The sequence below is a fragment of the Anopheles coluzzii genome, chromosome 2, assembly GCF_943734685.1.
Source record: "Anopheles coluzzii chromosome 2, AcolN3, whole genome shotgun sequence".
Lineage (NCBI taxonomy): Eukaryota > Metazoa > Arthropoda > Insecta > Diptera > Culicidae > Anopheles > Anopheles coluzzii.
This window is the reverse complement of record NC_064670.1, coordinates 22,864,810-22,885,676: the sequence shown is the minus strand read 5'-3', so window position 1 is coordinate 22,885,676 and position 20,867 is coordinate 22,864,810. Positions and strand designations below refer to the sequence as shown.

At 39.7% G+C, this 20,867-nt stretch overlaps 1 protein-coding gene across 17 annotated transcripts in view; it reads left to right on the top strand.

Annotated features, from left to right (window-relative positions):
- The window catches only part of LOC120953825 (voltage-dependent calcium channel type A subunit alpha-1-like), an 85,521-nt gene that overhangs the window by 57,485 nt on the left and 7,169 nt on the right, over positions 1 to 20,867 (top strand). For 6 of the 17 annotated variants that reach the window (XM_049605509.1, XM_049605500.1, XM_049605501.1 and 3 more), the window contains 11 exons: positions 1,178 to 1,288; positions 3,170 to 3,280; positions 4,581 to 4,664; positions 4,878 to 5,060; positions 7,336 to 7,427; positions 9,308 to 9,458; positions 9,541 to 9,668; positions 9,837 to 10,039; positions 10,112 to 10,320; positions 19,893 to 20,005; positions 20,095 to 20,252. In XM_049605509.1, the coding sequence (XP_049461466.1) occupies positions 1,178 to 1,288; positions 3,170 to 3,280; positions 4,581 to 4,664; positions 4,878 to 5,060; positions 7,336 to 7,427; positions 9,308 to 9,458; positions 9,541 to 9,668; positions 9,837 to 10,039; positions 10,112 to 10,320; positions 19,893 to 20,005; positions 20,095 to 20,252 (1,543 nt within the window). Of the gene's footprint in view, positions 1 to 1,177; positions 1,289 to 3,169; positions 3,281 to 4,580; positions 4,665 to 4,877; positions 5,061 to 5,989; positions 6,082 to 7,335; positions 7,428 to 9,307; positions 9,459 to 9,540; positions 9,669 to 9,836; positions 10,040 to 10,111; positions 10,321 to 17,069; positions 17,390 to 17,582; positions 20,006 to 20,094; positions 20,253 to 20,867 lie in introns of those variants that run through there. The other 11 variants (XM_049605510.1, XM_049605503.1, XM_049605506.1 and 8 more) reach the window with 8 other exon arrangements.

The following is a 20,867-nucleotide window of genomic DNA, read 5'->3' as shown; positions in this document are numbered from 1 at the left end:
TATGTATGTATGCGTTATTCCCTTATTGTTTATCGTGTCCGTTTGCCGTGTTTGAATGCACCGAACGGCTCAACGGTTATAGCTCCGGCTCGTTTGCTGTTGCTTTATGGTTTCACAAACTGTCTTTCCTTATTGGCATGATAACTGTAAGCTGCACTTCTGTCTTCATCTCCCTTACGAACACACACACACACACACATACACACACAGATACACACTGTTGCACCGCTGTTTCCTACCGGTATGTGTTTGTCCGAATGCGCAATTGCCGTTGTGATGAATCTTTGCATCCACCAGTTCGTCACACACAGCTCATCACATAATTTGCCTCCGTGCACCTGCGTCATTCACTTGCACAAGCATGAACCCCATATGAACTCACATATACACATACAGACACACATCGACACAACCATCACAAACGCATCTGCATTTAACCTGCACGCAAAGAATGGCACAGCTACGAATGCTTTCAACGAGACATTGGTATCTCGTGACCAATCCCTTCATCTCCTTTGTGTACTGTTAAATGTTACTGCTGTACTGCTGTTGTGAGCGTGCGTCATTGTGTTTGGTTCCAACATGTAACATACTATTTTACACGGCCATCCATTTCATTTTGCGTCATTCCGCGTCACTCCATTCACGTGCGTCATACACAAAAATAATACGATCCTTCGATCTGCATAATGAACATGTTTAAACCGTTTTTTTATCCTACCCTGTTTGGGAATGCGCGGTTCACCCGATGAACCTGACGTTGCTCTAATTGTTACAGAAAGTATTCAGAATGCTAAACTTCATTTCGAAAGCACACCCTTACCCTTACGTGTCACTGAAGCGTCAGTTAAATTGTATGTAAGTCTGAGTGAAAACATAACTTAAGATCGTATCGTATTTCGCGGGATCTATGTTTCCTGTGATGTGGCCTGGTTTAACTGAACTACCTTTGAACCATTTCCATTGTGGGGTTTTATTTAGAGCGCCAGCTTTTTCACAACCCACTACTTCACAAAATAATGCTCGACCCCGATCTTCCTTCTTGTCCCGTCGAAACTACATCAATTGTTTGTCCTTTTTTTGTGTCTACTTGAATGTTTTTTTTCTCTCTCTTTCTCTTATTTATTTTTCTCAATTAACACACATCCCTTATATACGACTTACCTTATTTGCGCAGTATCACAATCAAGGAAAAGAGTTTGAGAAATCGTTAAAATATCTCAACATGGGATTTACCGGGATGTTTAGTGTTGAAACTATACTGAAAATAATAGGATTTGGCGTAAAGGTGGGTATATTCGGCAACGGATGATCACTGCATAATCACTGCTGTGATAACTGCGATACATAGTTGGCTGCAAATGTGAATGAGCTCATAATGATGATATCGTGAAAAGAAAAAAAATGTAATCTGCATTCAGCCAAACTTCATTTATGTTTCGTTTCATTATAACTCACCATTCATCGCTCATGTTTTTGTTGGTGCAAGTTCGTACCATTTTTAACTCTTGAACAGCAAACGTTCATTTGCACAGCAAAGGTTTGATAAGCTTCGGATTTGCTTGAAACGCCCCATAGAGGAAGGTAGGTAATGCATGCATTTTGCTTCGTAACCTAACGCACAGGAAAACAAATCAAATGGGGCTAGAGCTGATATCCAGAAACTCATCTCACCTCAGGTATGTGGATTGAACATATATTTCTACTTATATCCATTTAAATAGCATATGTTCCACGATGACCATACAATATGTCAGGTAAGTGCCAGATTTCAGCAAATTTAATTTAGTTGTTTGTTGCATTTATGATATCGTTTAAAGCAATGACGAAGCTTATCAAATCTTTGCAATTATGCTCTGCTTTATTTGTTTAATTTTGAGTTTAGTTGTGTTATGTTTCATTATTAAAATGCCAATTTTACGGTTCACTTAACAAAAGCTCGTTTTTTTGCATTTGCATTTAAGCAAGTGAAATATTTCATGTACCTTTTGTGTTATTTAAGGCTACACTAAAATATTTCACTTCCAAATTATGATATCAAGTCTTTCTACTTCAAACATTTTAAGATACTAGATTATTATCTGATTTAGTGTACCTTGCGTTGCTTTTTTCTTGGCTATTCTCGATATTATTTCCATTATTTCGTTGCTTCAGATTTTTCACTGTTCAGTTGTTTGTTTTCTTCACAACTCATTATCATAGTTTCATTGCATGTCTGCTTTTAAAATATCGATAGATTCGCATGAACATGCTTGACATATGACTTAAGCATGTAATGATTCCTTCTAAAAACAATGTTACGATTGTCGCTTATTCCATTCGGCATAGAAGTCACTGTACCGTTGCATGATTCACCCATTGCTCCGTATCTTGCATGTTCAATTAACGCTGAGAAAGGATTCTGGTGGCTTCAATATTATAAGCATTTTTGAATTCATTAAAAAGCGATTTTATAAACAAATTCGATACGACAATGGAAAAGATTAAAATATCAAATATGATACAACAAGCACGATTCCTTTCTCGGCGGTGAAATATTTCATTTCTTACACTCCTTGCTTGATTGTTTGTGCATGTTTCATATGAAATATTCATCTGCAAAAACAAACCTCCAGCATCTTGGCATGTTCCCGCATGTAACGGCATTGAAGTCTTTTGATTTGGTCAATTTCTAGCTTCACTGTCTTAAAGTCTGCCCGAAAAATGCACTTATGTTCAAATCAGCCTTGAGTCCGTTAACTTTTCTATGTCACATTTAAACTGTTTATGTTTGTTTTACATTTTTTTTGTTAACTCTTGCTTTTTCGTTCGTTTCACTGTGAGTAAACATGATGATGCAAATGCTGCATGTTGTAAGTGATTGTATTGCTTTTGTTTCCCCCTTTTCGCTTTATTTCATTCTAAAATTATGGGTACTCAACGGATGATTTCTTGAGAATGAGAAGCTAAACTTAAAAACAGAAAAGAAACTCTCAGCAGTAGTCGTCCCAAGCGTGTGTTTGCAACGCAAATCAAAAGTTTGGTTAAAAAGTTCTTCGGCTCTCGTACCTATCCGGCTCTCGGTAATTGTAGCCAGCGAAAATTTTGCTCCTAAAATCTCTACAACTGCAATACAATTCAACCGTAACTACAAGATGTGCTGATTTGCCACCCCTGTTCCTTTCTGCAGTTTCACGACGCGCCAACGACACTGATTGATATTCTGAGCTTCATGAATTTGGTATTCACCTTCTTCTTTTTGCTGGAAACTATTATGAAACTAATCGCTTATGGATGTAAGGTTGGTACTGGCCGTTCATCGTTCGTTCGTGTCGCCGTTTCCGTGCATCATCTAACAAACAAAACGCTTAAAACCGAACCGAGCCGATACAGAAAAGAAAAACCCCAAAATCGTCTCAGAAAAAAGATGGACAATTTGCACCATCGTACCATTTGCGTTTGATCTTTGGTTGTCCTTTGCTTAATCTGTCAAACTTATTTTTCTCACTCACTGTACGTAACAAACATTTCTTAAAGCGTAACAATAACGTATCACAACAGATGGTAAAGACATGTTTTGATGTTTCGTTTTGTTTTGGTTTTGCTTGGAAAACATATAAATCTTGGTTTGCCAATATCATGTTTCGGTTAAGTTTTTCAACAAGTAATGTGTAAACAAGCTAGTAATGGATAATTTTTCAACAACTTTTACTAACCCCGCAGAGCAGACCTGCGAAGGCTTTGGTTTATGTTTTAGTTTTCTCCACCTCCCCTCGGAACGCTGTTGCTCGTAGTTCATCCATTTGCTCATGGTACCCCTTTCATGGCATACAGTATAGCATTTTAGTTTTGGTATTATTGTTTCATTCGCTTTGTCTTTTTATTCTCACCCTCATGTAACGTTAGCATTTCTCGGTAGTGTAAGCGATGAAATTATCAATTGATGTTCATAGATTTATCAACGAAACTTCTCTCGAGCCGTTCGTTTTTCATCTTATATCTTTCAATTTCGTTTCCTATGAGTTGTGGTTTCATTTCTTTGTACATTTTCCTACCGTTTTCGGATATGTTAGCTCGTCGGCTAGATCCGCCAATAACGGGCGGTTTAGGTTTTAGTTTAGACGCAAAGCTCATCAAACGAAGCCTTGTTTGATTTTGTTTTCTTTCTTCGTGATGTATACAGACGCTGCTCGTTTAATTTCCTTGAAATTTATATCAACTCTCTGTTTGTTTTTGAGTTTTATTAGCATACTTTGCTTGTTTCTATTTTCACATTTACTTTCTACTATGTCGAACCGTGTACATCACCTTTACGTTTCAGTAGACTGATTTAGATATCGTGAAAGCTATCACTAGACAAATGAATATGTTTTTTTTTATATTGGTTTCTATTTCACCAAACATCACTTCCATCAATCATAAATTAACAACCACAAAAATATCATTCATCAAGCTCATAATCGCAGATTAAATTGTATTTATTCTAAACATCTTCTCGAATACTGACTTTCTTGTATGTTTTTTTCTTCTTCCTTTCTCCAATTTTTTTAAAACAAACAATTCCCATATGCACATGCTAAATTTTTTACCCTGTTGAGCAGAATTTTTTCAAGGACCCTTGGAACATTTTCGATTTTATAACAGTAATTGGAAGTATTATCGACGCTTTAGTTCTAGAATTAGGGGTAAGTAATGTACATCTTGACGTATGCATTTCTGTCTTTGGTGTATCTCATTTACCATTCTGGTAGTGTGGTAGCTGTAACCGCAAACGCCCTAAGCAATCGTTCACCACCAAGCGAATAATCAACTCTTCACTTCTTTCTTCCCTTTCAACACATGTTCTCTTTCTCTTTCTCTCTTCTCCACACCTTCCAACACTTCCATCGACACTGTAGGAAAATTCCTTCAACGTTGGATTCCTAAGACTGTTTCGTGCTGCACGATTAATCAAACTACTGCGACAAGGTTATACAATACGTATATTACTTTGGACATTTGTTCAATCATTCAAAGCACTGCCATATGTCTGTTTGCTGATTGCCATGCTATTTTTTATCTACGCAATTATTGGCATGCAGGTATTTTTCCAGTTTTAAATGCATTTAATTACCGCTCAAATAACCTCAACTATTTCTCTTCAGTTCAGTTTTGTTTCCTGTTTTATGTTTTAATTTTATTGCATAATGGCAAAAAAAAACAAAACCAATGTTTAGTGCCAGAGTTTTGTGTTTCCTTTTCTTCGCCAGAATTGATTCGCAACCAGGCCATTAACCAGTGTATGATTTTATCAGCCTGTGTTATTTTCCTTTCGTTTATTAAAATGAAATCCAAATTTTCAATCAAATATCAGCTGCGAACAGGATGGGTCCGTTTAGTGGTTAGAATGTTTGTTCTCTGGGTTTTTGTTCTTTCCAGTTTCTTTAGAATAGAAAAAAAAAGGTTTACACACACTCTTTTAAACGACTTCATTCGCAATATCGTTGAAAAAATAGTCTATGAAAGGCACTTAGTGCTTTCACAATTTTAACTCTTTCTTCACCGTTCTTCATAGCAGAAACGTTTAAACTAGTCACACACGCATTACCACCGTACACACGTTGAGATTCGTAGCGCCTTTGACTGTTGGAAATAGATCAGATTATTAAGCGTTTTCATCGGCTCACACTTAAGAAATTCGGGAATTTAAACAATGAAAGCGTAAAGCCATTTTTCTATGTTGTTCAGTGACTGTGAAAAATCTGCTTCAAGAGCTTAGCGGATAGGACGTTTTTGTTTTATTTTACTCCTGCATTCCCAAACCCCGGAACCCATGCCCATTGCGAACACGTTTATACTTATGAATCAACTACCATCCCGAAATGCATCACCGACACCGTCTGACTGCCATGCTTTATGCGACGGATGATCGGCCGACACACCAAATGAACCGCCATCCATACATGCCATATTCTCACCCGTCGGCCGAAAACGTAACACAATCTCCAACCCCATCACGGGTCTGCTGCAGGTTTTTGGCAATATGAAGTTTGATCCTGACACGGCTCTGAATCGTCACAATAATTTTCAAACGTTTTTCGGAGCTCTACTGCTGCTTTTTCGGTAATAATCCACTTACCCACAATCCCAGCCTACCTTACTACTGATCGATCAGACAGACATACCCACACACACACACACCTGTAGCCTGTAGTGATGAAACACTCTAGCGACCGGTTGGTATAAATGTGGCGTATTACGTCATGTTCCAACCGCTTCTTAACCTTAAGCAGTGCATTGGCACAATGTTTAGCTCTTAGAGATACCACCAATCACACATACTTCCAGTAACGATATAGCGAATGATACAAGAAATAGACACACACAAACAAGAAGACGATCTAAACAACTCCCTTACCAAACTTCCTTGATATAGTTGCAAATGCTAACACAATCAGGGCAAGATGGCTGCTACACACTTGTTGAACACACGTTGGTTGTACATCCTCCATCTTCCCGTTTGTAAATGTTTCTTTTTTAACGTACCTGTATATGTGTGTGTGAGTGTATTCTGCTAGTCGTTTAGATACTGACGACTGCTAAACCATATATAGCTCGTATAAAGTTCGCTCGTGTACAGTTTGAATACGGTCTGTGGTTCAGTAATGTTTCCGTAATAATCATCGCACTAAGTGCGCCGCAGCAGTAAGTGAGTTCCTAGTTCCCAATAAGTTCCAAGTTACAGTTGATATTTTTGAAAAATCTTCATCCATTAAAGCTACGCCACTAGCAACTTACCACAACCATGCATTAAACAAAAGTATTGAAGTTTTGGTACCGAAATTGACGTACGACATGCCTGAAAAGATTGCTTTGATTTGTTTCAAAAAACACTCAAAAAACGTTGTTAAATTTCAATACTTTTCTAAAGTTTCGACAACTCACGTTACTGGGCATGTTGTACATATGTTTAGTTTCGTTGTTTTTGTTTACATTGCAAACCTTTTTGGTAGTCAAGTTCAAGTGCAAACTTAGCGTGTTATGTTAGCGTGTAGTTTATAGCAGTTTGCAGTTTCGGCCATATTGCACACTACCATTCAAATATGGCCATATTTCAATAGCAAAAAAGGTTACTAGTGCTAGAGCGACCCTGTTACTGTCCTGATTTTAACCAGTTTGTTTTAATTTTTTTTATATGTTTGATAACATTGCATTTGGTTATTATGTACGGTATAACGTCTTTTCTGTTGAAAATTCTATTTTTTATTGCTGTAAATATTGTTTTGTGACTTTTACTCGTGAATGCGCACAAATGCGTGTTCAAACCGCGTTCCAAAAAAAACCAAAAACTATACAACAATTTCCGCCTGAACTTAGGTATTTGGGAATATTGAGCTAGATCCTGAATCATCTATCACTAGACACAACAACTTCCGCTCATTTGTCCAAGGGCTGATGCTACTGTTCAGGTAGGTGTCCGTTGCTGCTGCATATCACGCTCACAACTAGCATAAGACTTCATTTACTACAGTTTCTTCCCAGACGTATACCATCTCTACTACTGTTACCCTATCTAAAACAATATACAACGAACTATCAACTACCTTCTACTACTATAACTACTAAAACTGTTTCTACTACTACTAACACTGTCGCCATAACTATTACTGAATGTCAATAGTACTAGCATTTCAACTGTATTCTAGGATATACGTTTACAAAACCGAAAATAGGGAACACATACGTTATTAGTTTAGTACCGAAAAATAGTAAACAACAGTTATGACCGTGAAATGGTTTAAAACACCAGAATGCACTAGTAGACATCTTCATCATCACAGTTCAGTTCTTTGAGGTGTATCGACAGAGAAGCCTTCCTCATCAAAACTCGACTAGCTAGCAGCCCGTTTTCTAATCTTCTTTAGTACATGAAATATCACAAGAGAGCACAAAAACGGTTAAAATATTTCGGAGCAACAAAAAACTAGTCTTAGTTGTGAAAGCTATAGCTAGAATATGGTCTTCTTATTAAAGTATGTTTACAACATCGTTGTACTTCCGTAGGACAGACAGCATCTAGCAAATCGTTCATTTCTAATACCTACTCTACCACTTACGTTCACACTATTAATCGTATTTATTTGTTTCTAGTACTAGGCGCTCTGTAGTACGCAAAGAAGTGTCACCGTAACACGATTCAGAATGTATAGGAATTGTTTACCGCTAGTGTACTTCTGCCCTCAGCGTGAAGGATTCGAGTGCAAAATCCATGTACAGTCTGCATAGCAAAGTTACTACATACATTAGTTTCGTTTGCTCTTGTTTCTTAGTTTCGAATTCCTGTTTCTTTCCCTAGCTTATTGTTTTACTCTTTCGACAACTATTTGTTTTCATAGTTTCACATCCGTTCTCCTTGTTGCTGCATATTACTGCTAGAGCACCTTCGTTTTTTTCTCTCAGAAACTAGCTGATTGCTTTAGTTTTACGTAGCTACATTTGAACTTGCTACATTTTAGATAGCGTTTTTTCTAACATTAGATTTAACCATAGGATATAGAGTCTATGACATGTTTTTTTTCTGGAATGCTTTGCTGATAGTGCTGTAGAATCGTTACGAGTTGTGTTACTTCCTCACACGAGAATGCAACAATTATTCGGCGTGATTTCACGCATTCTTGTGTCCCTTTTTACTTGTACTATAATTGGAAACATTGTTAAACAAGAATAATTCGCTCCCATTGACTTAATGATTCAACGTAATTTGGAAGACTGCGTTGTACTTGAATGCTGCAGTTACGAGTGCAACGTTTGCTTCCGCTTTGCAAAGACTTTTACTTCCACTCTCATAATATCCGACACATAAAAAAAACGCTTCTGAAATGCGATAACCGGCAGCTGTAACAAATTTTAACTAATCGCCAACCGTTCCCGCTTTTCTTTTTATGCCTGATAGTACTGTTTATAATACCCTATACGCCATCTTTTGCTCAAACCATCACTCCACCAAACACTCACCTTTAAAAAAACAACACACAGCCCAACATGAAAAAGAAAAAAAACTAAACACTTCCATGAACAGATTGTCACATTTTCTTGTTCAAGCTAATATTTTTACATCCGCTAGATATGCCCTTAACAATTCTTCTAGTCTTTAGGCATACTATATTATAAATATACATATTCGCTAGAAGCCTTTCCCTCCATCCGGCCGTGCGTCGCATTCGCACCCCCGATAACACTAACGGTACTCTTTTTCTCTTCGTATCCTCTGTCTGTGTTTTTTTTTTGGACATCTGAACCCTGTCTGGACGCAATTTCCCTGCTGCATATGTGAACATTGCATGCTCAGATGTGCTACGGGCGAGTCGTGGCCGAACATTATGCTGGCATGTCTCAAAGGGAGACCGTGTGACCCGAGAGCTAACAAGCCGAACGAAACATGCGGCTCAACACTGGCCTACGCATATTTCGTGTCGTTTATCTTTTTCTGTTCGTTTCTTGTAAGTATGGTATTGGCGGCTCACAGCAGTCACTGGTGGTGCCTGAAAAATATTGTTTACCCTTTTTGACTTTCCCTTCCAGATGTTGAATCTGTTCGTTGCCGTCATTATGGACAACTTTGACTATCTAACGCGTGATTCCAGTATTCTTGGCGCACATCATCTGGACGAGTTCGTTCGGATATGGGCGGAATATGATCCTAATGCTACGTAAGTATAGATAGATGTAGGCTAAAGGCAACAGGAAGCTGTTGATAGGAGCATATTTCATCCCTTTGCACCGCAAGTTGCAAACTTGCAGGCGCATATTTGGGCAACATTACGTCTGAAATGTGTGTGTGCAGTGTGTTTATGTTTTTTATAACTTCTTTCTTTCAGGGGTAAAATTCACTACACTGAAATGTATGATATGTTGAAAAACATGGATCCTCCCTTGGGATTTGGTAACAAATGTCCCAACCGACTCGCCTACAAAAAGCTCATCCGCATGAACATGCCGCTCGATGCAGAGGGAAAGGTCGCCTTCACGACGACACTGTTTGCGTTGATACGCGAAAACCTCAACATCAAAATGCGAACTGGTAAGAGGCTTCCTACTGACATACCACATTTCAGCTTGCTTTGCTCATATGCCCCCGTTTTATCTTCCGCAGCGGAGGAGATGGATCAAGCCGACGCGGAACTGCGGCACACTATTAGCCACATCTGGCCCCTGCAGGCGAAGAAGATGCTCGACCTGCTCGTCCCCCTAAACGAGGAGCTGAACGCGGGCAAGCTTACCGTCGGGAAGATCTATGCCGGATTGCTGATTTTAGAGTCCTGGCGCAACACCAAGTTCGGCCAGGTCGAATCAGATCTGCCGGTAAGTGTTCAATGGTTCGAGTGGTGCCAGCAGCAGTAAAAGCAAAAACTCTCTCCATCACGTTTTGAATAGTGACTAACTACTGCTCACACCCACACCCACACATGGTGTCCTTTCCTTTTTTTATATGTTTTCTTTTTATTTTACTGTACGCCTCGTGCAAGCCCCAAGTACTGTTGCGAGGTACTTGCACGAAAGAATGACCATTACTCAGACACTGAGTTTGTGCTTATCGTTTTCAACGAAAGTCTTTTGTTTGCATTTGGAACGCTCCACAACGATCCTATTTCAGTCGAGATACTATTGGCGGGCGAAACTTTTATAGATAATCTATTGGCTTTTTACGAGTTTTACTAACAAGCGGTGTGGTATTATTTATATTAGCACACATACTAATCGCGTTCATTGGGAAACAAAATTTTGGTTTGCGCGATTTGATTCTTTGTTTTTGTTTGTCAATTGGAAAACCAAATTCTTATTATAAAGATATAATATATCTCCACATTCCTTACATTGTAAACAGATCAAGGAATTTTATTTCAAATTGTTTGACTATCTTGTTTTTTCTTTTATTTTGTTCGAATATTTGCATACGTATGCATTATTTTACACTTTGTTATCGATTCTTTTCCTTCGGTTGCCTATTTGGTTCAAATTATTGTAAAGTAATTCATAGGCGGTATTATAGACATGTCCTAGTACTCTCTTTCTGTCTATCACGCCATCTCTCCAAAGTCAATTGTTACGCTTAACTTACTTGAGCAGAAGAGTACGTTTACTTAAACTCCTCGTTTCTGTCTGTCATTTACTAAACCGGTTTCAAGTAGTGAGACCGCAGAAACTATCTTGCCGTTTTTGTGTTGTTGTTTTGTTTTCTCACGTGTACTGTTTTCGTTTTCAACGTACTATGGCGTTTTGTTTTGCTACTTTGTTGGTTTCCATTTGTTTCGGTTTTACTTTCCCTCGCTGTTTGTCACACTTATCGTTTTGTGTCGTCAGTGAATATTGTATCGTGAACCCACTCGTCCACCGCGTACAATGTTTGTGTGTGTATCCTGAGTTGTAGATACTGGTTTTGATGTTGCGTATGGTTTTTCGTTTGGTTTCTTCTTTCGTTGTTCCTTCTTATTTGGCAATACGGCCGCGTTAAGGCTTTAGGTCACCTGTCAAATTCAGGCTTTTTTTTGTCTCAAAATCTTATATATAATTCTTTGCTGTCACTAATGTACCCCAAAACCCCGTTCGATGTAGCAAAATCAATGCCATGAAAGAGTTTTTTTTTTGTTCTGTTCCCTTTCTACTATATCTCAATAGCGCATATTTTTTGCCTTCGAATTGTTTGAAATGTATACCAAACCCTTCCAAATCTGTAGTGTTTTTTTCTCCCTCAGCACTACTTGAACCGATGTTCAGTTTCCCACATTTTGGTTTTCTTCTTGCAGAAGAGTTTCAAGTAGCTCATCTTTTTGCGTTAGTACGATGGATACAGTTTCGAATACGATTATCTACTGCCCTATCCGCACCTCTTGTCCAATAGTGTACAACTATAGGCAGTAGAGTATCATTGTGGCCAAGTAGCAATAGACAACAAAACAAATCGAATACAAAATAACTACATTGCACCATCCTATGCATATCAATGAACAACGATGCAACAACATACGCAGATGAGCAATTAATTAAACGAACCTATACTATTGTCCTGGCTATTATTTTTCAGGGAATTGAAGCAAGCATTAATAGCCCAACGGCCCGACAGCCGGTATTATTCAACCATTTTTCTCTACCAAACTCGTGTTATCTTTCCTTACATTGTTTTGCTTTCCTTTGTGCTCTTTTCATAGTTAGGGCCGTGTTGGTTTCGTTTTCGAGCCACTGTTCCGTTTTGCTTTTGGTTTTTCTTTTCCTTTCTCTAGCCCTATGGTTTCATTTTTAAAGTTTGATGCGATCCACTAGCCTGAGATTGAGCGTGTTGATTGCTCCAGTTGTAGCACGTTTGCAGCTCTTTTGTCAGTGTAGAGGTCTGTAAATAACATTAAAAAATAACCCAAGAAATATGTGATGCTCGCTGCAAAGCGTACAAATTGCTTGCAAGAAACTAGCTGTTCGGCAAGGCTTTCTACTCGAAAGCGATTGATTTTGTTTGGAGTTGGTTTTGTTTGGAACTTTTGGTAATAGACTAGACATCGTAACTGCACACGTACTGAAACTGATAGATTTTATAACAAACACTTCAGTAAGCCACACGGTACCTTGGTATATCTCGGAGCTCCATAATGAATTCAGCACACTTCTACACTACAACAAAATAAAAAATAAAACAAATGCCCGCAGCACTAGAGGTGAAGTCATGTTTAGGCCAAAAAAACAATAGTACATTTTCATAATATAGACAACAACAATTTACTATTGCTCAACACAAATTGTAACGCCATAATTTTTGTATGTAGTTAAAAGAAACATTTAAACATTACTTTTTGTTTTCATGTCCCGTCTTGGATGAATTGAACCAATCCAGAGCATTTGGATATAATCGTAGATTGTACTTAGTGATGCTCGTTGATCCGATTTTAAACATGGTATCATGTAGTGTATCATCCAGATCCAATAAGCCATACCAAAAGTAATTTTGTCTCGGTAGGATTGTAAAACCATTAGATAGTTGTATTTTTTGGTAGCCTGTTCATCTAAAGCCAATAATGTCAATTGGACTGCATACATTACGGCGTTTTCATTTGCTTGTTGCATACTTTTAGGAAACTTTTAAAACAAAATCACTAGCAAAGTATGTAAAATGCATCAGTAAATACCAATAGCAAATACCATTTCCTGTCCCAGGTCATTTCAGTGATCGATCGTTAGATTGATCTATAATAGCTACAGCTAAACCGAAAAAGAAAACACAATAAGGACAGTAAGTCCACCTGATCGTGAACGTTTCAGAGAAATTCTTACAAAAGGGATGTATTGCCCTTTCCCTGTTCATCACCACACCACGCCCTTCCCCATCTATCCAATTACCCCTCGCCACTCTCCCACACCTAATCGCACCTTGAAACCACCTATCATCCTAATGACCTTTTGAACAATTATTTTGCAGAAAACACTTTCGATACGTTTCGTGAATGTTAAACCCTGTTGCCCCGACGAAAAGTACTGAGCACCTTATCAGTTGCCCCACGTTTGGGGGCTTGTGCAGTAATCCATTACGAACAAATCAAAACAAAACAAAAAAAAACAAGAAAAATGAAACAAGCCAAAGCCCAAGCAGAAGTGAACCATACAGAGAGTGCGTGGAATGAAATGGTGTGTGCGTGTGTATGTATGTGAGAAAGATTTATAATGACAAGCAATATGTTGTAGAAAGTCGACAATCATGACACATGAAACCACAACACCTGAGGGCGGAGCGGAGCGATCATTGCTCGGAAAGTATGTTCAGTGCATCTGTTTATGGCCAATAGCACGAGCGGAACGAAGGTGGCATTTGAGCGATTTTTATCACGAAAACTAAACCCCAACCCGAATTGCCGTGGTGGTTGGCTGGGACGTTGTGATAGGCGTTCCCTTCGCCCTTTTGGAAACAGCATCCGTTCGGCTCGGAGGCTCTGGAAGCGTAAAGCGAAAGAGAAAGAGAGTGGGAGAGAAGAAGTTGGCATAGGAAGAGTTCTAGGTAAATGCAAGATAAGTACCTCGAACAGGTTCGCAACAAGCGTTCCGGTCGTATTCTATTGTTATTTTTTTCCTTCCTGTACTTCTTTCATTCTTGTACTTGTACGCAAGTTTTAGTTTGCTCTCAATCAACTCATACCCTTATACCAATACAAATACTAACCAGCTACTAGGCGAATGTAACTGCAAACAAACAACAAAAAACAACAGTACCGAATGTAATCATTCACCGTTTATACTTTACAATTCGCTGCTCAAATCGTATTTGAAGCGCAAACATGCAACTCATATGTATTTGTGCAACCAACAACAACTACAACAATGTTTAATCTAGTAGAGTTGATGTCACCTGAACATACTATATTTGAAGCTCACCCGTTGTACTTACCATACGTCCGTCGGCTCAGTAGAGTGTTGTTGATATCGGCAACCATTTATATATATAGCGCACTTCCACCACCACGTCTTCTTCTGTACCGATACACCTTCGCCTATTACCATAGGTGTGTTTACTCAAACTCACAACAACACATTCTTCAAAACACACACACACATACAAACACACACTGTCACGCGTATAGTTGTGTTATGATTGTACCAAAATCGTACCTGTACAGCAAAACCGCGTGCAGCTCGCCATGTAACGCAAATCAAGCAAACCCTGTACATTGGCTTTCCGTAGCGTAGAACATCGACCATTACGTCGGTTTGATGACCGGTCTCTGTGACCGGTGTACTACTACTACTACTACTACTACCACTACTTGCCACACTTGTGTGCCATACTGTACAGTGTGTCGTGTTGTATTTGTGGTTGAAAATCTACTCTCGATCTTTGAAGTATTTTGTTTTCGTTTTTCCTTAATTTTTTTGTGCGTTGACTTGATCTCTTACTCTTTATGCACACAGTTCCACCTGCACACGTACTGCGCGTACTCGCCCGCGCGCGTCTGTTCGTAACGGTGCGTAACGTTGCGCGATTCTGTTGGCTGGGTTAGCTGTTGTTGGTCTTGATACAACGGGGACGATTTCACTATAGATAAGCCAATTCGCTGATAAACTTGTTGTTGGGCGATTGCCATTCCTTAGGATACAAATCACAAATAGCAAAAAAAAAAAAAAAATCCAAACCATCTCATCTAGATCCTCTCTCGCAGGCGTAGATCTAGAACTTTTCACACTAGTATACATCATTTTTTTAGTGCGCATTTACCATACACCACAGTAGGTAACATTATTCCGGCGTAATTTGTTTTATTAGCGTAACAAAACATTAACACACAAAACACACGCAAACTATGCGGCGCATCTACACAAACCAAAACACTGAAGCACACTTAATCACGCGCACCTGCGCTAGCAAACAAACAATCAGACAACAATGTAAATCAACCTTTTCTATTTGTACATTTTTTCCGAACCCCTTTTGCAACATCCCCTGCACAGGTTGTAGCAAAACAAAAAAAAAAGAAAACACAACAACTATTCTATTGCTTTTGTAGCATGTCGTTTTGATTGCTTCTATGAGTAATGAGAATGCGTAAGATTTACCCTTTTTGACTTAAAGAGTTTAATGCTCAAGCTGTTTCATTTTTTCTACTAAACTCTCTTTCGAATATTGCCGTAGTTTTCCACTAGCTCCACTGTACTAGAATAGATGAAGTGAAGTCTTATTTTCATTTGCATGGGAACGATCTCTGAGTGTGTGTGTGTGTGTGATTGTGTTTACGATTCAGTTTTTTTTGCAGTTTTCGGTTTTGTTTCGTTTTTACCGATACTCTTTGTTATCGGTTCCGGGTTTGTGTTGTTTTCCATTCGTTTGATTTTTTCTGTTTCTCTTATGCAAAGAAACGCACACGTTTGTGGTTTCGGTTTAGGTTGATACAGTTTTTCTCATCTTTTCTGTACAAATTGTTTTACACACGCAAAATGTAAATATTATTTTGCACCGAATGAAATGACCATGTTGGAGGTTATTCTTCAAAAGGAAGGAACAACACTCACAACGTGCTTGTCGATTCTGGAAACGATTCTTGTCGAATGTTTGTACAGTGAGAAACAACAAAAATCGTTCGCAGAAAAAAAAAATGGTGCACATTTCGTTTGTTAAACGCTTTTCCGTTCATAACTATAGGCTCAGACACTTTAGGCACACGATTGCATTGCTATACACTTTGCGTTTGCGTTTGCTCTTTTTACATTCAATCAAACTTTTCTTCAAGCGTTAGCTTCCGAATTCAAATGTGTATTTCAATGAAATTTTTCATTTCTATTTACACCAAACAATATTGAAGCGTTTACAGTTCTATTAAATGAATTCTATCTGTTTGTTTGTTTTCTTTCGCTTCAAACCGTTCTTCCCCTTCAACAAACTGCTCCCGCTAAACTCCACGATAAATCAATTAAATCCGTCCATGATAACGCGTAAACCCGTGCCGAATAACATTTAACGCAACGGAACAATTAAAACAACGTATGTTTATGCTAAACCTCCCATCTCCATACGCACGGGGGATGTGGGTGGTACGTGTAAATATTTAAAAACAAACAAAAACGCCAAAACGACCACTTAACGCTTTACATTTTTACACCTTTACTTTAACATTGCTTTGTTAAAATTGTAAAAAAAAAATCTTTCAAAACTTTTACGAATTCCATTTAACTTACAATTGCATTTTTGAACAATTTCTTCAAACTCCATTGTACTGGCTGAATTTTAACTCGCACTTGCACGTGTGCATCACCTTGCATTGTACCATTCATCATATCGTCCAAACAAAACGAACCGAATGATTAAAAAAAAAAACATACAACCTCATCACCCTGTGCAACCGCATTCCTTCGAATCACATCTTCTACTACTACCTCTGCTACCTCTGCTACTACTTCTACCACTGCTACTACTACTACTACTTCTACTACTACTACCACAACTACGACTGCAAATATCATCACCACTGCATCGAATGCCGTTCACATGCATTGATTGCCGCTTCACACGCTGCACACCTGACCACTTCCACCTGACACCACCGCACGCGCCATCCACGCTCGCCGACACGGTTACGGTGTTGCAGAAACCGTCCCTGTTCAGCACGATCCTCGATATGGCCGTAATGGAAAAGACGGGCGGTTCGCGCACCGGCTCGCTGAGCCTGGAGAACGGCGAGGGGGTCAGCTCGCAGACCCACCTGCTCTACGGCCACGGTGCCAACGGGAACGGTACGGCCGGCGATGGCAGTGGTGGCGGTGCTGGCGGTGCCGGTGCTGGCGGCGGTGCTGGTGTCGGCGGGCTTGGTGCCGGCCTGGGAAGCGGTCACGACAGCACACTGGACCTGCATGGCAGTAGTTTGGCCAGTCTGGCACGCCGCACCACGATGCGCAAGCGGTCCTTCAGGTAGGTTCGAGATTTTCAAACACACCCGTTTCCGCGAACCATCACGATCACCTTCCGCTCACCCTTTCATTGCCCTTTCATACTGTTCACCTTCCCTGCGCCCTGCTCGTCGCTACCCCATCATTCAAGTCGCTGAACGCGAATGGATCGAACGCAATGATCACTGACATCTGTTTCCATTCTCCATTTCTAGGAACAGAAAGGTGATGTCTTGTTTCGCTCTGTCTTACAAACACAAAATGCCCACAAAAGCCCTCCCCTAGCGATGGTAACATGTGAAAAAAAAAACAAAAAGTTTCTTGCGTTTTTTTCTATGTCCGTAACTAACCCTGTACTCGTACCTTCCATTTCTGTACTGTTTTAATGCACTGTTTTTATTTTGTTCTATTTCCTTCCACTGTTCTCTATCTCTCCGATTCTTTCTATACTACGTATCTCCTCTTCTTCTTTCTTCTCATGGACAGTTGTGTAAAAAGTGACAAATAAATTCGATTCTTAATTACAGTTTTAAATAAAACAATCACAACCAAAAACGCCTCACAGTATGCAATCTGCATAACAAAAAACCTTCTCTTAAATTTGTGACCAATTGGTTTATTTGTCTCATTTTGCTTGCCTGTTCCAATCAGTATTCGGTTTATCACTCCAATCCTTTTACTAGTTTCATTTATCTCCCTTACTTAGTTCACCTTTTATAACTTTTCCAAAGAATACGACTTTCTATCGCACCCTTCTAGCTCTGTACTATGGTACTTTGTTTCCTTCTCTATCTCTATCTTGTTTCCTTCTCTATTTCTAAGCCGTTTGTCTATGTGTTGTTTCGTTTCACCAGTAACTAGGTTTCTAGGTTTGTCTGAGTGTGTAAGTGTGTACCTCTGTGTGTGTGTCTGTGTTCTATCGAGTTCCATATTTTTGGTGTGACCGTTACCCTCTCTCTGGTGGTTCGATTGCGATCTCTTGTGGAAGCCATCACAGTCGGTGATGGGTATTAGCGTTCTTTTAGTACTTTTCGCAAAATAATTAGAACTAGATATGATAACGGTACGAAAGCATAACAATATAAATGTTCCCTCGAAACCGTTCTTTACCTTCTAATCGCTGATACTTGAGCTAGAGTTAGTGTTTTCCCATTGTCATTCACGCGATTCATTCTATCATCAAACAAATGTTTAAGTAACAATATACAATTCCTTCGACGCTATCCTCCACACACAAGTGTGCTGTAATGGCACTTGGTTGTTTTTAGACCTTAGTTTAAAGTGGTTCCATTAGCATTGATGTTGTGTAAAATCGGTTAGAGGTAAGTAAGCCTGTGTTGCATTATTTATCGCACACACTAGCAAGCCACTTTCAATCGTAGAGGTAGTAGAGAAGCTTTTGCTAAATATTTTCATAATTTATCGCTGTTGTTCTTGATGTTCGTTTTAGTTTAGGGTATGCCTGCCAATGCATGAACTTTTCTCTCTTTCACATACTAGTAAGGGATCTGTAGCAATGCGTAGCTGTAGCAATAGAAACAATCTGAAACAAATACATCTCTACACACATTACAACACCAAACACGCACACACACACACATTACACTGTGCACAGGCGGCACTGTTCCTTGAGTTGGCTTTCGATAGAGTGTGCCTCGACTGTGTACAGGTGTGTTAGAACTATTTCAGGTGCTTCCATTGTCTCATCCTTTTCGCACTGTTAATTTCACATATTCGCAGATAAAAAAATGAGAGAGAGAGAGAGGACCTTACTCGAATTTCAATTATTCGCTGGCCACACCTGCTCCATTCGATTAAGATTTGTTTCCTGTTTGGTGTGCAAATCTGTGCGCGCGTGTGTGTGTGTGGGTGTTTCCATGTGCTCCAAATGTTCATTGCTGGGAGATTGTGTAGCTGATTGATTTAGTACAGCAACGAACCGTACATAACCAATGCAACCATGTTGTCCCGAATTTATTGCAAACTGTTTTTGCGTTGCGTTACTTAGCTGGTAGAATTGATCCGTAATGGAATTAGTATTAAAGTTATCAAGCTTCCAAAACGTGTATACCTTTCCTCATCCTCCCACTCACAAACCCACACACACACACACATGCAGTATTGTCAACTACAGCAACACCTAGTGGTGTCTAGCGTGGTGTTATCTTTGTGTACCCTGTTGCCAAAAAAAACCCAGACTTGTGAAACAATACTTTAGCCGATTCTTTCATAACTAGCGATGCGTTTATCTGTAGTGAAACTAGCGTTTGAACAGCAACCCACAGGGTAATGCGTAATGGTATTTGTACGAACCAACTTTGCAACCCACTCGAGACGTTGCCCCGAGGCCCGGCTCCGCCGTGGCATTTGGGGAAATGTAGCTCAACAGAGTGAGCGAACGTTATCGCCCACCTCCAACCAGAAGTCGACCGCGTACAAAAACGTTCGGTCCGATTGTGGAGTGTTAATGGCAACTATTCTTTCTATTGCTTGCTCATCGGATCGCCTCTTCGGGACACACACAGGAGCTGCAGGATGTTTCGAGACAACCGTCCCTCGAGTCGCTGACTCCGGCAGATGGGCATCTGCATCCGGGGCACGCTTACCACAACGGGCATCGTCGATCACCGAGCTTGAGGTAGGTGCTGCGGTCGACCTTACCTGTTCGATGCCAGTTGAACAACTCTAATGTAATATCTTTTATCCCTTTCTACATCGACCGGCAAGACGGGAGTCTCCGCTGGTGCGCACGCCGAGCCCGCGGAAGCGACATCAACAGCACGAGATCGGTTTCTCCGACACCGTGTCGAACGTGGTGGAAATACAAAAGGAGGAACACAGACGTGGTAGGCATCATTTCGGCTATGCGCACAGGCACAACCGAGGTAACATAAAAACTCATAACACTTCCCTTATATTGATGTTGGGTGTCGTACAGCTGTCCTGCCTATATCTGTATCTTTCTTTCTCTCTCTCTACAGCCGTACAGGCTGAATATGATTAGTTTTTGCTTTCTATTTTACATTACATTAAGTGAAGTAAAATTCGTACTGAACAAACGGCGTTACAAAATGGCGCATAGGCCAATTGAAGGGTTTTGTTTGCAAGAAAAAAAAATAGCTGCTTTTTGGCGATGATTTGCATTCTGCTTAATTTGGACTTTTGTCTTGCAACATGAACAAACATTAGCACTGATTTTGATAAATTGGTTTTAAGCTCTTTAGTTGTTGCTTTTTTTTCGCAATTCGTAGCGTTGATTTGTTCAAACAGATTTTTACTGAATCAAAATTTTGCTCCCGAAAGTCAACCGACACACATCCAACTCAACATCAACCGAACACCTGCGTGCGTGCGGGGAAGCAAACTGTTTATGAATTTTTATGAGTATACTTTCACCAGCCTTATAGCGAGAACTTAGCGGGAACGGGTAACACCGCTACGTTCATAGAATAGCTCGCCACACACATAGAGCATAGTGCGCGCAATTCCGGGCCGGCTAG